The sequence below is a fragment of the Macaca thibetana genome, chromosome 16 (assembly GCF_024542745.1).
Source record: "Macaca thibetana thibetana isolate TM-01 chromosome 16, ASM2454274v1, whole genome shotgun sequence".
In the NCBI taxonomy this organism is placed as follows: domain Eukaryota; kingdom Metazoa; phylum Chordata; class Mammalia; order Primates; family Cercopithecidae; genus Macaca; species Macaca thibetana.
In genome coordinates, this window is record NC_065593.1 from 33042300 (window position 1) to 33063358 (window position 21059).

General features: G+C 38.1%; 1 protein-coding gene across 5 annotated transcripts in view; it reads right to left on the reverse strand.

Annotated features, from left to right (window-relative positions):
• USP32 (ubiquitin specific peptidase 32) overlaps positions 1-21059 on the reverse strand; it is a 255531-nt gene that overhangs the window by 21851 nt on the left and 212621 nt on the right. For 2 of the 5 annotated variants that reach the window (XM_050764564.1, XM_050764566.1), the window contains exons 16-26: positions 20893-21052; positions 15627-15781; positions 14575-14656; positions 12680-12754; positions 12030-12168; positions 11667-11772; positions 9724-9897; positions 9007-9181; positions 8415-8566; positions 7385-7496; positions 5824-6035 (exon numbers count right to left, since the gene is read on the reverse strand). In XM_050764564.1, coding sequence (XP_050620521.1) covers positions 5824-6035; positions 7385-7496; positions 8415-8566; positions 9007-9181; positions 9724-9897; positions 11667-11772; positions 12030-12168; positions 12680-12754; positions 14575-14656; positions 15627-15781; positions 20893-21052 — 1542 coding nt within the window. The remainder of the gene's footprint in view (positions 1-5823; positions 6036-7384; positions 7497-8414; positions 8567-9006; positions 9182-9723; positions 9898-11666; positions 11773-12029; positions 12169-12679; positions 12755-14574; positions 14657-15626; positions 15782-20892; positions 21053-21059) is intronic. The other 3 variants (XM_050764565.1, XM_050764568.1, XM_050764567.1) reach the window with 2 other exon arrangements.

Here is a 21059-nt window from a genome sequence, read left to right on the forward strand (position 1 = left end):
AATTATCCCGGAAATGGCTGTTTAATAAACATTTAGTATAATGGAATGGTTGGTGAGAGTTCAAGGTTATTCAAAGCTGCTGAACCTTTGAACATGTAATTTCCTAAGAAGTTTGGTATTTATTGAGTAGTTAGAAAAGCTAAATCAACAACTTATCAACTCACTAGGGGTTAAGTTAGCTAGTTTCTAAGTAAAAAGACCCTTCTTTATTCAGATTATTAAGCATTTTATTTTGCCATTTTCATTTAAGCTTAAATATGTAATTTTAAGACCCTATTTCATATGTTACTATTATTATAAGACCCAGAGAAATCCAGACAGAGTTCAGTTCAAATATTTTATAAAATTTTAAAATGTAGCTAAACCCACACAATTTTCATCCTCTCATTAAGGAACTTCCCCTAGTGCCCTAGGGCCCATACTTTCTCAGTTACTACTGAGATAAATTCTACTCCCAGTTATTAACATGGTTAGAAACTTCAAGCCAGGGCCAGGTGCAGTGGCTCACGCCTGTAATCCCAACACTATGGGAGGCTGAGGTGGGCGGATCATGAGGTCGGGACTTTGAGACCAGCCTGGCGAACATGGTGAAACCTCATCTCTACTAAAAATACAAAAATTAGCTGGGCATGGTGGCAGGCACCTGTAGTCCCAGCTACTTGGGAGGCTGAAGCAGGAGAATCACTTGAACCCAGGAGGCAGAGGGTGCAGTGAGCAGAGATCATGCCATTGCACTCCAGCCTGGGTGACAACAGCAAGACTCCAAATCAAAAAAAAAAAAAAAAAAAAAAAAAAAAAAAAAAAGAAACTTTAAGCCAAGGGCTACTAATTCAGAGAAAAAAAATATCAGAGGTAAAAAGAATCCATTTCTGGCTTGGTGCGGTGGCTCACGCCTGTAATTCCAGCACTTTGGGAGGCCAAGGTGGGTGGATCACCTGAGGTCAGTTCGAGACCAGCCTGATCAACACAGAGAAACCCCGTCTCTACTAAAAATACAAAATTAGCTGGGCATGGTGGCGCATGCCTGTAATCCCAGCTACTTGGGAGGCTGAGGCAGGAGAATCACTTGAACCCAGGAGGCGGAGGTTGCGGTGAGTTGAGATCACGCCACTGCACTCCAGCCTGGTCAACAAGAGCGAAACTCCATTGCAAAAAAAAAACAAAAAACAAAAGACCATTTTAAATTATTATCACAAAGCAACTAGCTTTCCATTACCACTGAGTTTAAGAAACAGAATATAGTGAGCACTCAAAAGCCTCCCATTTGCTTCCTCCAAATCACAAATTCTCCCTTCCTCACAAAGGTAACTATTATTCTAAATGTTACAGTAATCACTTTCTTGCTTTTCTTTACAGTTTTATATCCTATGCAGAAGTAAATAAACACTAGATTTCATTTTCCCTGTTTTAAAAGTTTTTATTTATAAATATAATTACTTAATTCTCTTTTTTTTTTTTTTTTTTTTTTTTTGGAGACAGGGTCTAGCTCTGTCATCCATCCTGGAGTATAGTGGTGTGATCTCAGCTCGCTGCAACCTCCACCTTCTGGGCTTAAGAGATTCTCTTGCCTCAGCCTCCCAAGTAGCTGGGACTACAGGTATGTGACACCACACCAGCTAATTTCTGTATTTTCTGTAGAGATAGGGTTTCACCATGTTGCCCAGGCTGGTCTTAAACTCCTGGGCTCGAGCAATTGGCCCACCTCAGCCTCCCAAAATGCTGAGATTACAGGTGTGAGCCACTGTGCCTAGCCTAATTCTTTTGTGTCTGGCTTCTTTCCATCAACATTAGGTTTATGAGATTCATTTATACTGGATATAACTACAAATTCATTCATTTTCCTTCCTGTATAATGTTCCATTATCTTAATATATATCAACTTCCCAATCCCTTCTACAACTAATGGACATTTAATGTTTTCATTTTGGGGCTACTACAGATAATGCTGCTATGAATATTCTTGAACATATCTCCTGGTACACATATCTTTTGGGTGGATACCTACAGGTAGAACTGCTTATCTTTAACTAGAAAACTGTATTCCAAAGTAGTTGTATTAATTTATATTCTCATCAGCATGGTATGAGAGTTCCTGTTGCTCTACTTAGCAACTCTGTCAGTCTAATTTTACCTGTTCAGGTGAGTGCACTGATATCATAATATTGTTTTAATTTACATTTCACTGATTACTAGTGTTGTTGATCACTTTTTTTTTTTTTTTTTTTTTTTTTGAGATGGAGTCTTGCTCTGTTGCCCAGGCTACAATGCAATGGTGTAATCTCGGCCCATTGCAACCTCTGCCCCTGGGGTTCCAGCGATTCTCCTGCCTCAGCCTCCCAAAGTAGCTGGGACTACATGCAACAACCACCACGCCCAGCTAATTTTTGTATTTTTAGTAGAGACAGGGTTTCACCATATTGGCCAGGCTGGTCTTGAACTCCTGACCTTGTGATCCATCCATCTCAGCCTCTCAAAGTGCTGGGATTATAGGCATGAGCCACCGTACCCGGCCAAGTTATCAATTTTAATGAAGTCCAATTTAATCTTTTCTTTTATATGAGTAGTGTCAGGAATGTATTCACCATTATTATCTTTCAAGGGCTGTTTCATTGTTTTGCTTTCAAATTTAGCTCTATAGTCCACCTGGAATTGTGGTGAAAGGTAGGTGCCAAGTTTCATATGGATATCTAATTGTCCCAGCACCATCTGCTGAGAAAACTCTCTTTCTCCCACCATTCTGCAATGTTATCTTCGTTATAAATCAGGTGTTCATACATTTGTGAACTGGCTTCTGGGCTCTCTATTCTATCCCAATGGTCTATTTGTCTTTTCTTACACCAGTATGACATTATTTTAAATATCATATCTTTGTGAAATAAATCTTGATATCTGGATGATATCCAATCTTGATGATATCCTCATACCTTATTCTTCTTCAAGAGTATCTTGGTTATTCCCAGTTCTTTGTATTTCCACGTATGAGAATCAGCTTATTAACTGACACACCACACATGCGCAGACTTTGCATTTTTATTGGGATTGTGCATTGTCATCGGTAGATTAGTTTGTAGAGAGCCGATATCTTAAAATATAGAGTCTTCTAATCCATGAACATGGTTTATTCCTTCCAATATTAAAGTCTTCTTTAACTTCTATCAATATATTATTTTCTATATAGATGTCTTATGTGTCATTTTAAAAGTTTATTCCTAGGTACTTAATTTTCTCTCAGCATTTAATCTTTTTGATACTAAGATTAATAATATCTGTAGTTGAGTTGAATGGTGGCCCCTAAAACAGTATATCCATGTTCTAACCCCTAGAACCAGTAAATGTGACCTAATTTGGTAAAAAGATTTTTATATATTTGCAGATATAATTAAGTTGAGGATGTCAAGATGAGATCATCCTGGATTATCTGGGTGGGCCCTAAATTCAATGATAAGTATCCTTATCAGAGAAAGACAGAGAGAAGGAGAAGGCCACATGAAGAGGCAGGGATTGCAATTATGCAGTCACAAGCCAAAGAATGCCTGGAGCCGCCAGAGGTTAGGAAGAGACAAGAAAGCATTCTCTCCTAGAACCTTTGGAGGAAGCCCCCACCCTATGGAAACCTTGGTTTCAGACTTCTGGCCTCCAGACGGTGAAAGAATAAATTTCTGGGCTGGGTGCAGTGGCTCACACCTGTAATCCCAGCACTTTGGGAGGCTGAGGCAGGCAAGTCACGAGGTAAGGAGATCAAGACCATCCTGGCCAACATGGTGAAACCCCATCTCTACTAAAAATACAAAAATTAGCCAGGCACGGCAGTGTGCGCCTGTAGTCCCAGCTACTCGGGAGTCTGAGGCAGGAGAATTGCTCGAACCCAGGAGGCGGAGGCTGCAGTGAGCTGAGATCGCGCCATTGCACTCTAGCCTAGGCAACAGAGCGAGATTCCGTCTCAAACAAACAAACAAACAAACAAACAAAACCCAAAAAAGAATGTATTTCTGTTGTTTAAAGCCACCAAATTTATGGTAATTTGTTATAGTAGTCCTAAGAAACCAATACAGTACCTTTTTTACAATTTCATTTTCTCTTGTTGCTGCTATACAATCAATTTACTTGCTTTTTTATTGACTTTGCATCCTTACAAAGCTCAGTTCATCTGCTCTTTACATGAGTAGAGAACAGAATATCTTATCCAATAAATATAATAAATAAGATGGGAATAAAAAGTAAAAATAGAGTGAATTTTTGAATAGAGGTAGGGGTAACGGATGGATCTTAGAAATGATCTAGAAGCCCTGCTCTCCTTTATTTTATGAAATTAGGACACTAAAGTCCAAAGAGCTCAACCAGCTATCTAGTGGCAGCATTAGAACTAAAACATAGGTTGCTAAATGCCTAGTTCAGTGCCCTTTCTACTCTACCAAGTTGCCACTATACCCGATGACTACCTCCTCTGTAACCATTATCCACCTTCCTTTTTCTTTTTTACCAAAGAGTCAACCTTTAATGCAATAGTTATATATTAGACTATCAAGAGAGGAATTATGCACAACTTGATTTTGCCCAAGAACATTCTTGTGTCCTCTAAGAAAACAACAACAACAACCCAAACTTTTCCAAAGCTGTCCGCATTTATGTGATAGTGAAGATGTACATACCTACATAAACACACAGGAAACATAAATTGTGTGTGTGTGTTGGTTTTTGTTTTTTTCTAATTTTTTTAGAGACAAAGTCTCACTTATTGCCTAGGTTGGAGTGGAGTGGTTATTTACAGGTGTCAGCATCACAGCATATTATAGCTTCAAAATCCTGTCTTCAAGGGATCCTCCTAAACATGTCTGGCTTAGGAGACACTTTTTCTTTTTTTTTTTTTTGAGACAAAGTCTCGCTTTATCACCCAGGCTGGAGTGCTGTGGTGCAATCTTGGCTCACTGCAACCTCTGCTGACCGGGTTCAAGCAATTCTCCTGCCTCAGCCTCTTGAGTAGCTGGAACTATAGGTGCATGTCACCATGCTCAGCTAATTTTTGTATTTTTAGGAGAGATGGGGTTTCATCACGTTGGCCAGGCTGTTCTCAAACTCCTGACCTCAGGTGATCCACCTGCCTCAGCCTCCCAAAGTGCTGGGATTACAGGTGTGAGCCACGGCGCCCAGCCATTTTCTTTCTTTCTTTCTTTTTTTTTTTTGAGACAGGGTCTTGCCAAGGCTGGAATGCAGTGGTGCAAGCAAGCATGGCTCACTGCAGCTTTGACATCCTAGTCTCAAGTGATCCTCCTGCCTCAGCCTCCAGAGTAGTTGAGACTATAGGCACACACCATCATGGCTTAGTTTTTTTGTTTTTTTGTTTTTTTGTTTTTTTGGTAGAGATGAGGTTTCACTATGTTGCCCAAGCCAGCCTTGAACTCCTGAGCTAAGGTGATCCTTCTGCTTCAGCCTCCCAGTGTTGGGATTACAGGTGTGAGCCACTGCACCTGGCCAGGAGACACAAATTTTTAAAGAAAGTAGTACTCAGATGCACTGACTATCCTGTTGCCTCTTAATATAAGGATGAGGAATGTCATTTCATACATTAGCCATCATGAGTAATATTAAATCCTGGCTCTGATCACTTATATTAGCATATATAATACATTGAAAATGCATTCATAGCAACAGATTTTGAGGACAGGATAAAAAAATTTTAAAAAAATTTGTAAAATTATTAAATTTTAAAAAGTTAAAGAAAAAAAGAGAAGAAAATGCATTCAGTGATGTTGCAAAGACAGAAAATGGCTATTTCACAAATGACACTAGCAAGACCGGCAGTGAGTTGCCTAACATTTAACTAACCATTTTTCGGTGGACTGCAATGATGTAACCTGTAAAGGGGCTGTCAGGAAGAGATGACATGTGACCATTAACCATTCCATTTGTGAAGTTCTTCTCAGTTCCACATGGCACAACAGTGTTTGGCATTCCATTGGGGATGAATATTGGTCGGGGTAGGTCCCCATTGGTAGTTAAGGTGAACATTCCATTTGTAGATGGCGAAGAGGAGAAATCTACAAATTCAAAGATAAGTACAGCATCATAAGCTTGTGGTACTTTTATCTTTACTCTTTTCTCAAGTATCCTGAGGACCAGAGACAGTGTAGTCTCTTAACACAGGGCAGGGAGAAATCATAGTATAAATAATTCTAGATTTATTGGAAGATTTTAATTTACAATTTTACTTCCCTAACTCATACTTTTAACTAAATGAAAAGGAAAGAGTAACTGCTGGAAACTATTAAGCAGAATTTTTGCAGAAACCTGTATCAGCACCATGTTGTAGCACACAAACAGTTCTACCACTTGTTTTCTTTTCCTTCTCTTCGCCTTTGAAGACACTGTCCAATACAGTAACCTCTACCCAGATGTTGCATTTAAAATTTAAATTAGGCTGGATGCCGCAGCTCACATTTGTAATCCTAGCACTTTGGGAGGCTGAGGCAGGCAGATCCCTTGAGCCCAGGAGCCAGTGACCAGCCTGGGCAACATGGTGAAAACCCATCTCTACAAAAGATACACCATAGCTGGGCATGGTGGCACACATCTGTAGTCTCAGCTACTTGGGAGGCTGAGGTGGGAGGATTGCTTCAGCCCACAAGGCAGAGGCTGCAGTGAGCCAAGACGATGCCATTGCACTACAGGCTGGGTGACAGAGTGAGACCCTTTCTCAAAATAAATAAATAAAATAAAATAAAAATTAAAAATGCATTACTCTCAGTCACACTAGCCACATCTCAAGTGCTTAACAGTTCATGTGACTGGTGGATACTGTATTGGATGGCAAAATCACAGAAGTTTCCACCACTGCAGAATTATATTGGACAGTGATGCTCTAAATTAAAACTAAAATTAAATCATCCATCAACTCACCGTCAGGACTATCTACCTACTACACGTCAATGAGGGGAGCCTCATAAAGCCCTTTATACTTGGGGAATTAGCCTAATTGTAAGTAATATAAAGAATAAACAAAGCATACCAGTGGCTAAAAGGACTCAGTGAGTGACCACATTAAATTACATATAATATTGGATTTCTTTCTAGCTATATCTATTATTTATATTTTCTGGTAGTATGTTCCTCTCATACTAGCTGTTGCCATGTTAGTATTAGATCAAATAGATCTGAATTCCAAGGGTATATTAGCTAATAATAACTACCTATCTAACTGAAGTCACTTGGGTTCCCTAAATTTTAGGTTTCTCATCTAAAAAATATGGAATAATCAGTAAGGTTTCCCTTGGGTTCCAAAATTATTCTGCTATAGTATCTTCAGCATGAAGAAATATAAAAAAGATGACAACTCTTAGACAAACATTTAAAGGTGCAATCATGAGAAGGAGTTCTAGTTCTATCTTACCTGTCTGTGTTGGACTAGAAGCTGAAATTGGAGATGCAGGGACAGGAATTTCAAATGCACACAAAAATCCACTCACTGAGAGTCGTACTTTTTGGTTGTCCTGAGGAAAGTTCTACAGAAGCAGCAGCAAGATGAGAAGGGGGAGATGTTTCAGATAAAATGGAAAAGTTCTCTCTCTAATGTATTTCAAAAGAATGTCTTAGGTGCTTTCATCCGTAAAACCAACAAGATGATTTCAACTACATAAAGGATGAATGCTTGATAAAAATAACTGAAAACTAAGCTCAACTGTCGAACTAGTATCTCTTTCCACAGGAAGAAGTGTGTTGTATATGACTGACTTCTTCAGTTTTGTCTTCGTTTCAGGGATCTAAATTCCAACTCTCAGAGACCCCATTTTTACATTTCATATTAAGAAAATGTCAATGAGGTGGGCGTGTGTTCAGAAATCCCAAAGATGAATATAAATAATACCAGTTGCAGGAGCTTAGAGTAGGCAATATATTTATTAGATTATTTATTTCCCCAGCTGGTATGTAGAAAGACATGATTGGTGTTAATTTGTCTTTACTCTTTTAATTTCTTAGTGTGTTAAAAGACCAAGTATATATATTCATAAATACTAAAAACACATATTCATAAATACATAAAATACTTTAACCTAGGAAGAATTCTAGTAACAGTGGTAATACAGAAGAGCTGTCAAGTGTAATAGTAGCAGTCTTTGGTAACAGCAGCAGTCTTTGGAGGAAACCCATACTATAGTGACACAGCTAGATCACTCCATATAGGCAGCCTTACATATTTCCCTTCTTCAAAAATACCACCACCAGTATTATTCCTTTATTCTGGTAGAAAACTCTTTTAAGTTTCTGGGTTGGAAAACTTGGCATTTTGTTGTTGTTGTTCAGTTTTTGTCATGTTTTAGTATCTCTCTTGGTCACATAACATAACAAGTGATCACAATAATTGAGAAAACTGTCATCTTTGAAGGATAGAATCACAAGTTTCTTAGAGTAGTTAACATTACCTTTATGTTGGAACCATGTACTTCTGCTAGAAGGATTTGCTCTGAATTAAGTCCACAGAGATCGCTCAGCTGTTTTTTTAAACCTGTGTACTTTTCATCCATATTCAGCCTTAGTCCATACCGCACAGGGGTAGTACCATCTAACTTAATCACTAGTAAAGAGAAAAGATCTTTTATCAGTAAAATGCAGGTTTCATCGAAAGTCTTACATACTGTGTATAGATATATATGACCTGTAAATATAAGCAAATATTTCAGCCTAGAATTTTTATTTCATGTGTAAACATGAAAACAGATGGTACTTCAGGATAATATTGAGTGAAATCAGTATTTTTCTCGTGTTCATCTGACATAAAAGCTTGAGTGGCTTTGCGGGTTTTAAAGAGAGTTGCTGGCATATTTGAAACCAAAAAAACATGCCACAATCTAAATCTTTCAAACCTCAAGTCATGCCTAAAATTAGGTTGCTCGATTATAATATGCTGCCTACCAGTCTTTATTTGTAAACAAACAACTATGCTTACAAATTCAGGCTATTTAAATAAAGCAAATTTAATGGAGTCAAGTAATTTTTCAGAACTTTGCGACCTACCTGTTATTTCTAAGTGCATATAACTGTCCATTGGTAGTGGCAAAGACAAAAAATTGAAAGGGTCAAATCGGACACTTATATGCCCACATGTCTTGCATTTGACTTGAGATCTTAGCTGCCCATGGAACAAATCCACAACAATTGATCTATTTCTTCTTAGATGGTTGTCCCAGGCCTAGCAATAAAAAAGATGAGAATTTTCTCTCAAAAATCCAAAAGAGAGGCATTTCTATATAAATTCAAAGAAACTGGTTAAATATATTGGATTTAAATGTAAAGAATATAATCCTTACTCTTCATTTACCACAAAATATTAAATTGAGATGGAATATCCTATTTTTCATTTGTTCTTATCACAGTAACAATGGTAAATATTAAAGTTATTTGTCCATTAACAAGTATAAAGCATGCCTATAGGTCACTGTATGCATTACTTTAGCAATTATGGGGACTCTTTAAATTCCACTGGATACTTATTCCTACATCCAGTACTATAAAGTTTACAATGTGAAATAGCAACAGTTTTCTATTTTCATTAAAGGTGTTTTTGTTTTGGCAACACTGCATAAGCATTAAGCATACAGATATAAATTCCTTCATTTTCGCAGTAAAATTCTGATCTCAGAATAGTTTAGTTTGCATTTAAATTGTGCTACATGTATTTGTGGCCAGAACATTTTGTCTATTGCTTACATTAGAAACTCAAAACTGACAAACCTCTGCAGCTACTTCCCAGTCTGGTCGGCCATCACTGTCCTTCAGTTCCACATATGGCTTTTCATGGACTCGGTTGAGATCTTCATGAAGACCATCCAAGAGAAAAGCCAGAAGTTCTTGGGAGTCTTGTTGCTGAAACCCATTAAACCTGGGAGCATATTTTGCTATGGTCCACTATAAATATAAGAGGAGTCACGGTCATTATTTCCTACCCATAAAATTTGGAATGAGTATGTCCTATAATCCAATCAGAGCCATTGTAAGAAAATAAATAGTATAGTACTTAGTCTGCCTCCATTTCAACAAATATATTTTGGATAATCATGAAATCTTTTGAATCTTAATGTCAAATGACAAAAAAAAAAAAGAAGTATTTTGGCCAATACTGTGTCCTTAGTTCAGTATCAACTGTTCTTCAGGCACATAGATGTTATTTAAGACAGAAATATTAAAACAGCATTTGCTCGCATTGAAAGATAATCCTGTTCTATAATGTTTTACACAGTTTTATAAGCATATAAAATATGCATATTTTGGCCGGGCGCGGTGGCTCAAGCCTATAATCCCAGCACTTTGGGAGGCCGAGACGGGTGGATCACGAGGTCAGGAGATTGAGACCATCCTGGCTAACACAGTGAAAACCCCGTCTCTACTAAAAAATACAAAAAACTAGCAGGGCGAGGTGGCGGGCGCCTGTAGTCCCAGCTACTCGGGAGGCTGAGGCAGGAGAATGGCATAAACCCGGGAGGCGGAGCTTGCAGTGAGCTGAGATCCGGCCACTGCACTCCAGCCTGGGCAAAAGAGCAAGACTCCGTCTCAAAAAAAAAAAAAAATGTATACTTTATAGGTACATAATATATACACAATGCATGCATGATGTGTATATAATAATACATAATATATGTATAAAATAATATGTGTATATAGTATTTTATATAATGTAATGTCTTTAACAATCACATTTTCTGGTCTTGTTGCATTCTAACTTTTATTAACTGCATTATATTATAGAACTACTTAGAGGATTAAATGAGTTAATGCATATACATTAATTAGAATAGTGCCTGGCAAGAGGTAAGTAGTTAAATGTGTAGCTATTATAGTTATTAATTTGTAATATAAAAAGCTTTTGCTTTGTATTTAAATAAAAATAATGAATGATCCTAACTTCACTAAAATCTACTACATCTGATATTAATATAAAACTTATATTCATTAGTTTCATTCATTCATCCTGCCACGTTTTTTTTTTCTTTTTGGAGACAGAGTCTTACTCTGTTGCCCAGACTGGAGTGCAGTGGTGCAATCTTGGCTCATTGCAAACTCCTCCTCCCAGGTTCAAACATTTCTTGTGCCTCAGCCTCCCAAGTAGCTGGGATTACAGGCATGCGCCACCATGCCCGGCTAATTTTTTTTTAGTAGAGACAGGGTTTTGCCATGTTGCCCAGGCTGGTCTTGAACTCCTGACCTCAAGTGATCCACCTGCCTTGGCCTCCCAAAATGCTGAGACTACAGGCGTGAGCCCCTGCGCCCAGCCTACTTCTTTATATTCTAAAGACAGAATTATCTTAGTTATGTTGAAAATGTATTGGATTGGATGTAATTAATAAGACTCTGAGGTCCACCTTGCAGTTAGAATATCGCTAATAGTGAAGTATTACCAAAAAAGGTTTACTCTTCATATAAGATGTTTGACAAATTAGTAAAATGAATGATATCCCAAATTTACAGTGCACCTTTGGTCTTTTTCCTACCCACTACATATACAGTAGTATTTTGCATATATTTAAACAAGCAAAAGAATTTGGCATCTTGTTTATACCAAGTGAAGGATCCAAAAACATTTATTAAGCTAAAAGGCTAAACACAAAAAACAAGTAGAGAAAAATGATTAAACAACTATTTAGGAATTACATACTTTTATATTATTTTAACCTGCTTACCCGAAGCTTTAATGGGGCAACATTCTTCTGAGTTCCACTCCAAAGTTCCTGTACTAAATCACCATAGCATTTAGCCATATGCCCCTTCATACCAATGGGATTTGTCCTAGAAGTTTGAGAGGAAAATTTGTTGCCAAAGATTCTCATAAATCACAATCATGTGGGCACAAAAATGCCTAGCATCTCACATCAAAATATCTTTTCTTTTTGAAACAAGAGATGTATTCCTTGGCCTATTTCATATTAAATAGGGCAAATAAGATAAAGTCTTTCTCCCGCAGGGTAAAAAAAGAGGAAATTTAGGTGATATTGGGTTTATATCAAAGTCACAAGTTAAGAGGCCAGCGACTCAAGAAAGATTACCTGTTGAGTTCATAAAGATGTCTCCCTGAGATAAAATACTGTGTCAGTGGCTGTGTGTTACTAACACACTGGATGCTTGAGTTCATGAAGCATGTGTTTCCCAGGTTGCTTAGACCTGTGGCTCCCTTTTCTGTGGGAACTGGAACAAACAATATGAGAACCAAAGCTTAGCTGTAGTAATATGCCATAGCACAAACAGTTAATTACATTCAATGAAAAGATTTTTTATAACTCTCATAATCAGCTAAATGGTGCTAATAATTCTCTAGCAGGTCTTTGAAATGCTAGAGAAGGCTTTTCATGGAGTGTCTGGTAACAGTGATGATCCATGCTCATTTGTAACCCAGAAGCAGCAATTATTCTTTTTAATTGCTATGATTTTTCAAAAGAATTCAAACAATTCTTCTTCTATCTAGTATGTCTTTTAAAACATGTAAATTATTTAATTGCAGAGTTAGAAATCTGGAAAATAATTTGATGGTGGGTTTGCCAACATCAAATGCTGCTTCAGGAAAAAAGAAAAAGAAGCAGGGGCCTAATTACTTTTGAACTAGAAAACCAAAAGTTATTAGCACTTTAATAGTTGAGAGAAGAAAAAAAAAAGAATACATTTAAAATAATCTCTTTAAAAAATAATACTGGAGACTTACCCTTGTGTCTATCTATTTTACTACTATTTGCTATAAAAGACATCTCCTCAGGCCAACTCATATCTTTGTTGCGAACTGGAAGGACAGATAGGAATGTGTTAATTTCTTATCTATCTAATTTACACCCACTCGATTGCTTCTGCTTTTTTTTTTTTTTTTTTAAAGACATCTTATTCCTAAATCAGAAGTTTTAAAATCTAGTTAATTTTAGTACATGCGTTGCTTAACAATGGAGTTACATCCTGAGAAATGCATCACTAGGTGATTATGTCTTTGTGTGAACAACACGGAGTGTACTTACACAAACCTAAGCTATGTACGGTATAGGCTGTTTCTCCTTGGTTACAAACTTGTACAGCATGTTACTGTATTGAACACTGTAGGCAACTGTAACATAATGGTAAGTATTCGTGTATCTAACGTGTTAGAACATACAAAAGGTACAAGTAAAAATATCGTATTATAATCTTATGGGACCACCGCTGTACACAGGTCTTTTGTTGACTGAAACATCTTTATGCAGCACATGCCTGTAATTGGCTCTAAAACCATTCCTATTCTTCATATTGAGAACTTTAAAGTCACTTGGTTTGAATAATCCTTTCCCTCAATTACCAACTTGAAGTAAAATTATACTCAACCATCTACAGAAGTAATTAAAGTTCGGAAACAATAGAATTCCTTATACTTAAAACATTAGGAATATTATAATTCTTTCTTAAATTGTAACAGCTGTCAGGGTAATTTTTTCCCGTTTTTTTTTTTTTTTTTTTTTTTTTTGAGACAGTCTGGTTTTGTCCCCTAGGCTGGAGTGCAGTGACATGATCTTGAATCACTGCAACCTCTGCCTCCTGGACTTGACTGATTCTCAGTGCCTCAGCTTCCTGAGTAGCTGGGACTACAGGCGCGTGCCACCACACCCAGCTAATTTTTGTATTTTTAGTAGAGACAGGTTTCACCATGTTGGCCAGGCTGGTCTCGAACTCCTGGCCTCAAGTGATCCACCCGCCTCAGCCTCCCAAAGTGCTGGGATTAAAGGCATGAGCCACTGCGCCCAGCCTATTCATTTTAATACAAAGGCAACTAACAATGTTGCCACAAAACTGGATGGGAAAAGATACACTTAAAAAGTTTTTAATAACATGTGCATGCCAGTGTGTAAATCTATGAATATACAAGTAGCTCTGTCAGTGAGTAGCCAGTGTTGATGACTAATGAAAGCCTGTGCTACTAACTATGCAAGAAAGTTGTTCTCTTTACTCAAACTCAAAGCAGCAACTTGAAAATTTTAAGGAACTATAAATTTGTAAACTGAATTCACTGTTTTTTTTTTTTTTGAGACAGAGTCTCGCTCTGTCCCTCAAGCTGGAGTGCAATGGGGCCATGACGGCTCACTTCAAGCTCCGCCTCCCGAGTTCACGCCATTCTCTTGCCTCAGTCTCCCGAGTAGCTGGGATTACAGGCACCCACCACCACACCCAACTAATTTTTTGTATTTTTAGTAGAGATGGGGTTTCACCGTGTTAGCCAGGATGGTCTCGATCTCCTGACCTCGTGATCTGCCTATCTCGGCCTCCCAAAGTGCTGGGATTACAGGCGTGAGCCACCGCGCCCGGCCTCTGAATTCACTTTTTTAAATCTACCATTCCCATCCTTTGTCAGTCAATGACTAAAAACAGGATATTTTTCCTTTAAAGCAATCTAAATCGTATGGTAGGATTACATAAGAGTTCAAAGGGTTTTCTTTTTCTTTTTTTTCCAAAGGGTTTCTTTACCATAAAAACATAATGATCAAATAATAGTTGTCTTGGGGAAAATTATAAAATGGGTTATTAGTAACTCTTTAAATTCTTCCCCTTGAAAATTTAATATAGATGCATGCTTCCATCTTGTACCTTCAATTACCAGGTGTTGTTCATCCTGGATTTTCAAATATTCCAATCTATGATCCTCATCATCCAGAAGAGTAAGGTAGTTCTGTGTAAGGAGGAGGAAATGTTTTTGTTATTTGGTTAGTAAACTAGAAACAAATACAGAGATAAAAATGAGTAACAATTAAAAAAAATTATTTGTAGTTACATAACTTATATCACAAATATCTGGCCTACTATAGTTGTTCATAAATATTTATAATTTAAGTGGCAATATGAGAGAAAGACTAAATGTATACTTCATAAGCATTATCTTTCTCTTTTTAAAAATTTCAATAGGTTTTTGGGGAACAGGTGGTGGCTGGTTACATGAATAAGTTTTTTTTTGTTTGTTTGCTTTTGTTTTTGTTTTTTTTGAGATAGAGTGTGGCTCTGTTGCCCAGGCTGGAGTGTAGTGGTCCTATCTAGGCTCACTGCAACCTCCACCTCTGAGTTCAAACAATTCTCCTGATTCAGCCTTCTGAGTAGCTGAGACTACAGGCGCACGCCATCAAGTCCAGCTAATTTTTGTATTTTTAGTAGAGACAGGGTTTCACCACCTTGTTGGCCAGGCTGGTCTCAAACTCCTGACCTCTGTTGATCCACCCATCTTGGCCTCCCAAAGTGCTGGCATTACAGGCGTTGAGCCACACCATTAGTTTATAATATAACATACAATATTTGTAACATGTAAAACATGTAATCTTTATATGTAGCAATAATCTTTGTAAGATGGTACTGTCCATGCTGATCAATTGCTATTATGGATCTTAGAGACAAATATTACAAGTACACAGATAGTATCTTAAAAGATGAACTTTTCACTGATATCCTAGACATGGCTTTTAGCATAATTACTATAGGCAAAATCCCCATACTCATGAAACATGATTTAACATTTGATCATCCTTGTGCTCTTTGGCAACATGTGTACTAAAATTGGAACAATACAAATAAGATTAGCAAATTTCTTTTACTATTTAAAATTTTAAAAATACCAACAATCAGGCTCTCCATGACTCTGAGATGCCTCTTACCTCACTGTTGTATAGCCACAGGCGCATATCTTCCTCTTTAATGCGCAGCCTTTGAGACAGATATTCGTGAATTTCCTTGATGGTCTGCATTCGACTAAAACAGCCTGTATAGGCTAATACCCGCTTTAAAGGTGCATTCGGAGAAGGTACATTTCCTATGGTTACAGTAATCACAGTAAGAAAAAAGGCAGATGTGAAAAAAGAAGCACCCCTCTCACCAATGGGGACCATACTATTTTAGGAAATAATGATGAGAAATGAGAACTACAGGTGTAATAATTTTATAAATGAAGAGTACCAAAAAGCTTTAAAATGCAGACAGAAGACCCAAGTTCTTTTTGTTTGTTTGTTTGTTTTTAATAGATGGAGTTTTGTTATGCTGCCCAGGCTAGAGTGCGGTGCTGTGATTTTGGCTCACCGTAGCCTCCACCTCCAGGGCTCAAGCAATCCTCCCACCTCAGCCTCCTGAGTAGCTGGTACTACAGGCATATGCCACCACATCTGGCTAATTTTTGTATATTTTTGGGTAGAGACAGGGTCTTGGCCATGTTGCCCTGGCTGGTCTCTAACTCCTGGGCTCAAGTGATCCACCTGCCTTGGCTTCCCAAAGTGCTGGGATTACAGACGTGAGCCACCAAGCCCAGCCTTCCAGGTGTTTTAAAGTCCAAAGTCTCAACTTTGAAAAGATGAGCAAAGGCCCAAGGCCCAAGGTCTAAATAACTGGCAATATTTGGATACCAAGAAGAGTAGGAACATGCCAGAAAACAATTGGCATTGATATCTGGCTGCACTCAGCTGAGTCACAGTCAATAGCAAAATGAAATAAAACTCAGTGGAAAAAAAAATTAAGACAGAGTTAAAAAAAAGAAAAACCTCAGTGGAAGAGAGAAAATGGGATGGGATTTGAATCTCACAGATAGATAATTGGATTCACCTGGTCCACTTTCCTAAACTTTCTTTGAATCACTAATCCCATCACTCTCAGTCATTAAGTAGCTCAATTATCTGGCACAGTGGTACACCTGCACCAGAAAACATAGGTATATCTATTACATATCAATTTAAAAAAAAAAGAATTCAACTTAAAATTCTAAATAGGTATAGACTCTACATAGCCAAAAAGAGTTTATTATTATTATTATCATTATTATCATTATTTGAGATAAGGTCTCATTCTGTTGCTCAGGCTGTAGTGCAGTGCAGCAATCATGGCTCTGTGCAGCCTCAACCTCCCTCATTCAAGTGATCCTCGCACCTTAGCTTCCTACCCAGGCTGGTTTTGAACTCCAGGGCTCAGGGAATCATCCCACCTTGGCCTCCCAAAGTGCTGGGATTACTAACTGATATTACAAGTGTGTGAGCTACCACACTTGGCCAAAACAGAGTTTCAAAATGCAGCCAAGAAGTTTTCCATGGCCAAATAAGTAAATGCCCTATAAGGAAAAAAAAATCATATTAGCCTGTCCACCCAGTAAGATGATGACAGACATGACCTTGAATTCCTGAAGGGCTAAAGGTAGAAATAAGAAGAGTGGTAATACAGGGGAAAAGAATAAAGAGTGAAGAAAGAATATATCAGGTCTCACTACATACTTTAAAAGAGGAGAGGTATGAAATGACAAGAGATTACGGAAATCAAAGAGAGGAGGCAAAAAAAAAAAAAAGCTCATCAAACCCTGGTTAACTATTTAGCCAAAAATCTAGACAAAAGCTGTGGCTTAAAACAGTCATCTCTGCCGAGGCTGTATTTTATCAAGCAACCCAACTTAAAAATATACACTTATCAATATAATGTACATTCCAAATAATTTTCCACCCATTCAACCATGAGTTAGATTTTTTTTCTTCCTGAAACATGTTTTTAGTGAGTCTTCCTCACTAAATAAAGCTGAGAAAAATGTGGGCATCATCTACATTTTTAGAACCTCAGAAAAGGAATTCCCTTACCTAAGGTAGGCTAAAAAGTCATCTAAAAACAACGCCTTCTATGGCCTTGTCTGTAGAAAAGGCTACATTTAAGTCATTGTAACTGTAACAAGGTTTGAATACTTGTCACTTCAAAAGGAATAAAAGAGCCTAGTAAACAACTGTCACAAATTGAGTATTTGAGAAAGATGAACATTATGTTACGGCAGAACAAAATCCGTGATCAGTTTTTAAACACATAGCAAGCAAATCTTTTACAATTAACAAGCAAAGGATAATCTCTAAAAGAAAACAAAAGAGCAAATTTCTCCAATTATACATTTTAGGATTAGTTATAAGAGTACAGCAAGAAAGCATATTTTTATAAAATTTAAAATGATTAATGATTGATTTCACAACTAATTAGCAAGGAATAAAATTTCAAACTAAAAACAAATTTGGAGCATCTGAAATACGCAGTTCTAGGATTCAAGAGCATATAGTTTATAGTGTTCAAGTCAATCTCTATTGTCCTAAGCCACAATACAAAAATTTGAGTTTTAGAAAGTTTTTATAGCATAGCTCATTAAGCAGGCAGCCACTTATTATACATAATGTTGTGCTTTTGAATAGCACCAACAAATCTAGCAGAATTTATAGAAGCAGCAAAAATCTAGGATCAGCACAAGAGTTACAAAGAATACCTACTAAAAGCACAGCAACACATCTTGCCTCTCATGTTATCTTTCTTTTATTTTTTTGTTTGAGACAGAGTCTCACTCTGTTGCCCAGGCTGGAGTGCTATGGTGCGATCTCGGCTCACTGCAACCTCTGCCTCCTGGGTTCAAGAAGTTCTCATGCCTCACCCTCACGAGTAGCTGGGATTACAGGCACCTGCCCACCACACCCGGCTAATTTTTGTATTTTTGGTAAAGATGGGGTTTCGCCATGTTGACCAGGTTGGTCTCAAACTCCTGACCTCTGGTGATTCACCAGCCTCGGCCTCCCAAAGTGCTGGGATTACAGGCATGAGCCACTGCACCTGGCCTCATGTTATCTTTCAAAGAGAACTGAAAAAGTTGTAATGGGTGCCATGGAAGCAAGGCTAATATTTCTAACGGAAAATTAAATCAAGAATGTTTCATAAAGGTTCTATCTCACTGTTCCTTTTTAAAAATATGGTTCCTTCTTTTTGTCTTTATTTTTTTTAGAGACAAGCTCTTGCTCTGTTGCCCAGGCTGGAGTATGGTGGCATAATCATAGCTCACCACAGCCTTGAACTCTTGGGCTTAAGAGATCTTCCCACCTCAGCCTCTTGAGTAGCTGAGACTACAGGGCACACCATTATGCTCAGCTAATTAAAAAATTTTTTTGTAGAGACAGGATCTTACTATGTTGCCCAGGCTGGTCTCGAACTCCTGGCTTCAAATGATCCTCCTCCCCAGCCTCCCAATCTGTTGGGATTACAGACATCGGCCACCATGCCCGGCCTCACTGTTCTTTGATTTTGCTGTTTTCCCCAAAGACAAAGTTTGGTAGGCAGAGGCCAATGCTTTGCTATAATTATTACCAAACATTTTTGAAAGAATTCTTGGCCGGGCGCGGTGGCTCAAGCCTGTAATCCCAGCACTTTGGGAGGCCGAGACGGGCGGATCATGAGGTCAGGAGATCGAGACCATCCTGGCTAACACGGTGAAACCCTGTCTCTACTAAAAAATACAAAAAACTAGCCAGGCGAAGTGGCGGGCGCCTGTAGTCCCAGCTACTTGGGAGGCTGAGGCAGGAGAATGGCGTGTACCCGGGAAGGCGGAGCTTGCAGTGAGCTGAGATCCGGCCACTGCACTCCAGCCTGGGCGACAGAGCATGACTCCGTCTCAAAAAAAAAAAAAAAAAAAAAAAAAAAAAAGAAAGAATTCTTACCAAACAGGCTGAGGCGGGCGGATCATGAGTTCAGGAGATTGAGACCATCCTGGCTAACACAGCGAAACCCCATCTCTACTAAAAATACAAAAAATTAGCCGGGCATGGTGGCGGGTGCCTGTAGTCCCAGCTACTCAAGAGGCTGAGGCAAGAGAATGGCGGAGCTTGCAGTGAGCTGAAATCGTGCCACTGCCCTCCAGCCTAGGCGAAAGAGCAAGACTCCGTCTCAAAAAAAAAAAAAAAGAATCTTTATATATTATATTAACATAACCTTTAATGAAGATACAAAACTAACCCTGTTCAATTTCAAAGGAGACAGAGTACTTATTTTGGTTGGGGTTTAGAGGTAGTTCTTGCATACTAAGTTATTTTAATTATAATAACATGCTGGTATTGTTAACATAGTCTGATAATTTGTGTAAATGGTTGCTCCTTATTATTATTATTTGAGACAGAGTCTCACTCCGTCACCCAGGCTATAGTGCAGTGGTGTGATCTTGGCTCACTGTAACCTCCACCTCCTGGGTTCAAGCGATTCTCTTGCCCCAGCCTCCCAAGTAGCTGAAATTACAGCACCACCACACCCAGCTAATTTTTGTATTTTTAGTAGAGACAGGGTTCATGTTGGCCAGGCTGGTCTTGAACTCCTGACCTCAAGTAATGTGCCCACCTCGGCCTCCCAAAGTGTGGGATTACAGGCATGAGCCACTGAGCCCAGCTTATTATTTCTTTACTGCTGAAGAATAATTTCAAATATTTGCAAAGCAAAAGCACAGAGCAAAGTCTTGCCCATCAATAAAGTTTAACCTTATAGAGAAATGAAAGGGCAACTTTTTGCATGTTATACATTAAAAAGGGAACTAATTTATATGTCATTTTGATAGGCTTCATGTTTTTTCAAAGCAAATATATCACTTTAATTTTCAAAAATATCCCTTTTGCTCTGTACTGTCTGTCTCTTATATAAAGCCTCTTTAGGATCAAGCATGAGAAATGTATCATGTTTTGCCAAAAAACCAAACAACAACAAAAACCTTAAAAAACAAAAATGATAGTATAAAAGGCATTACATTTTACAAATTTGAGTGGAGTTGAAAAGACCAGTCAATGACTGGTAGACTACTACTTAGTCTAGTAACAATTTACAATGGTTTATCTCAAAGAAATAAAGCACGTAAAATATATTTCTATTTATTTTCTTTGTAAGTAGAAAAGGAAACATCCTATCTCAGTTTGCTGTTGGGATTTTTGCTTCGACCCCTCATCTAGTCTTGCGCATGACCGTAGATCTAAGACCCGTAAAAATTAATTACTGAAATCTGTAGGAAAGCTGATGGGAATGTGTATCAATACAGTGGCACCAGACTTCGAGCAACATAGTTTTCTTCTTTTTTTTTTTTTTCAGGAAATGCATGGTATTCTTGCTGCATTCTTAAGTTACCTCTCGGGAAATGCTGAGGAAACATTCTCAGGCTCATCATACCCATATTCACCCAGATGTTAGACTGCTGTGTCCGAGTGGCAGGCTGCTGTCTCAGGAAGAGAAGATAGCGGGGAAATAATTCCAGCTCTGGGATGTCTGTCTTGCTGTTCTTGATCACCTATTGT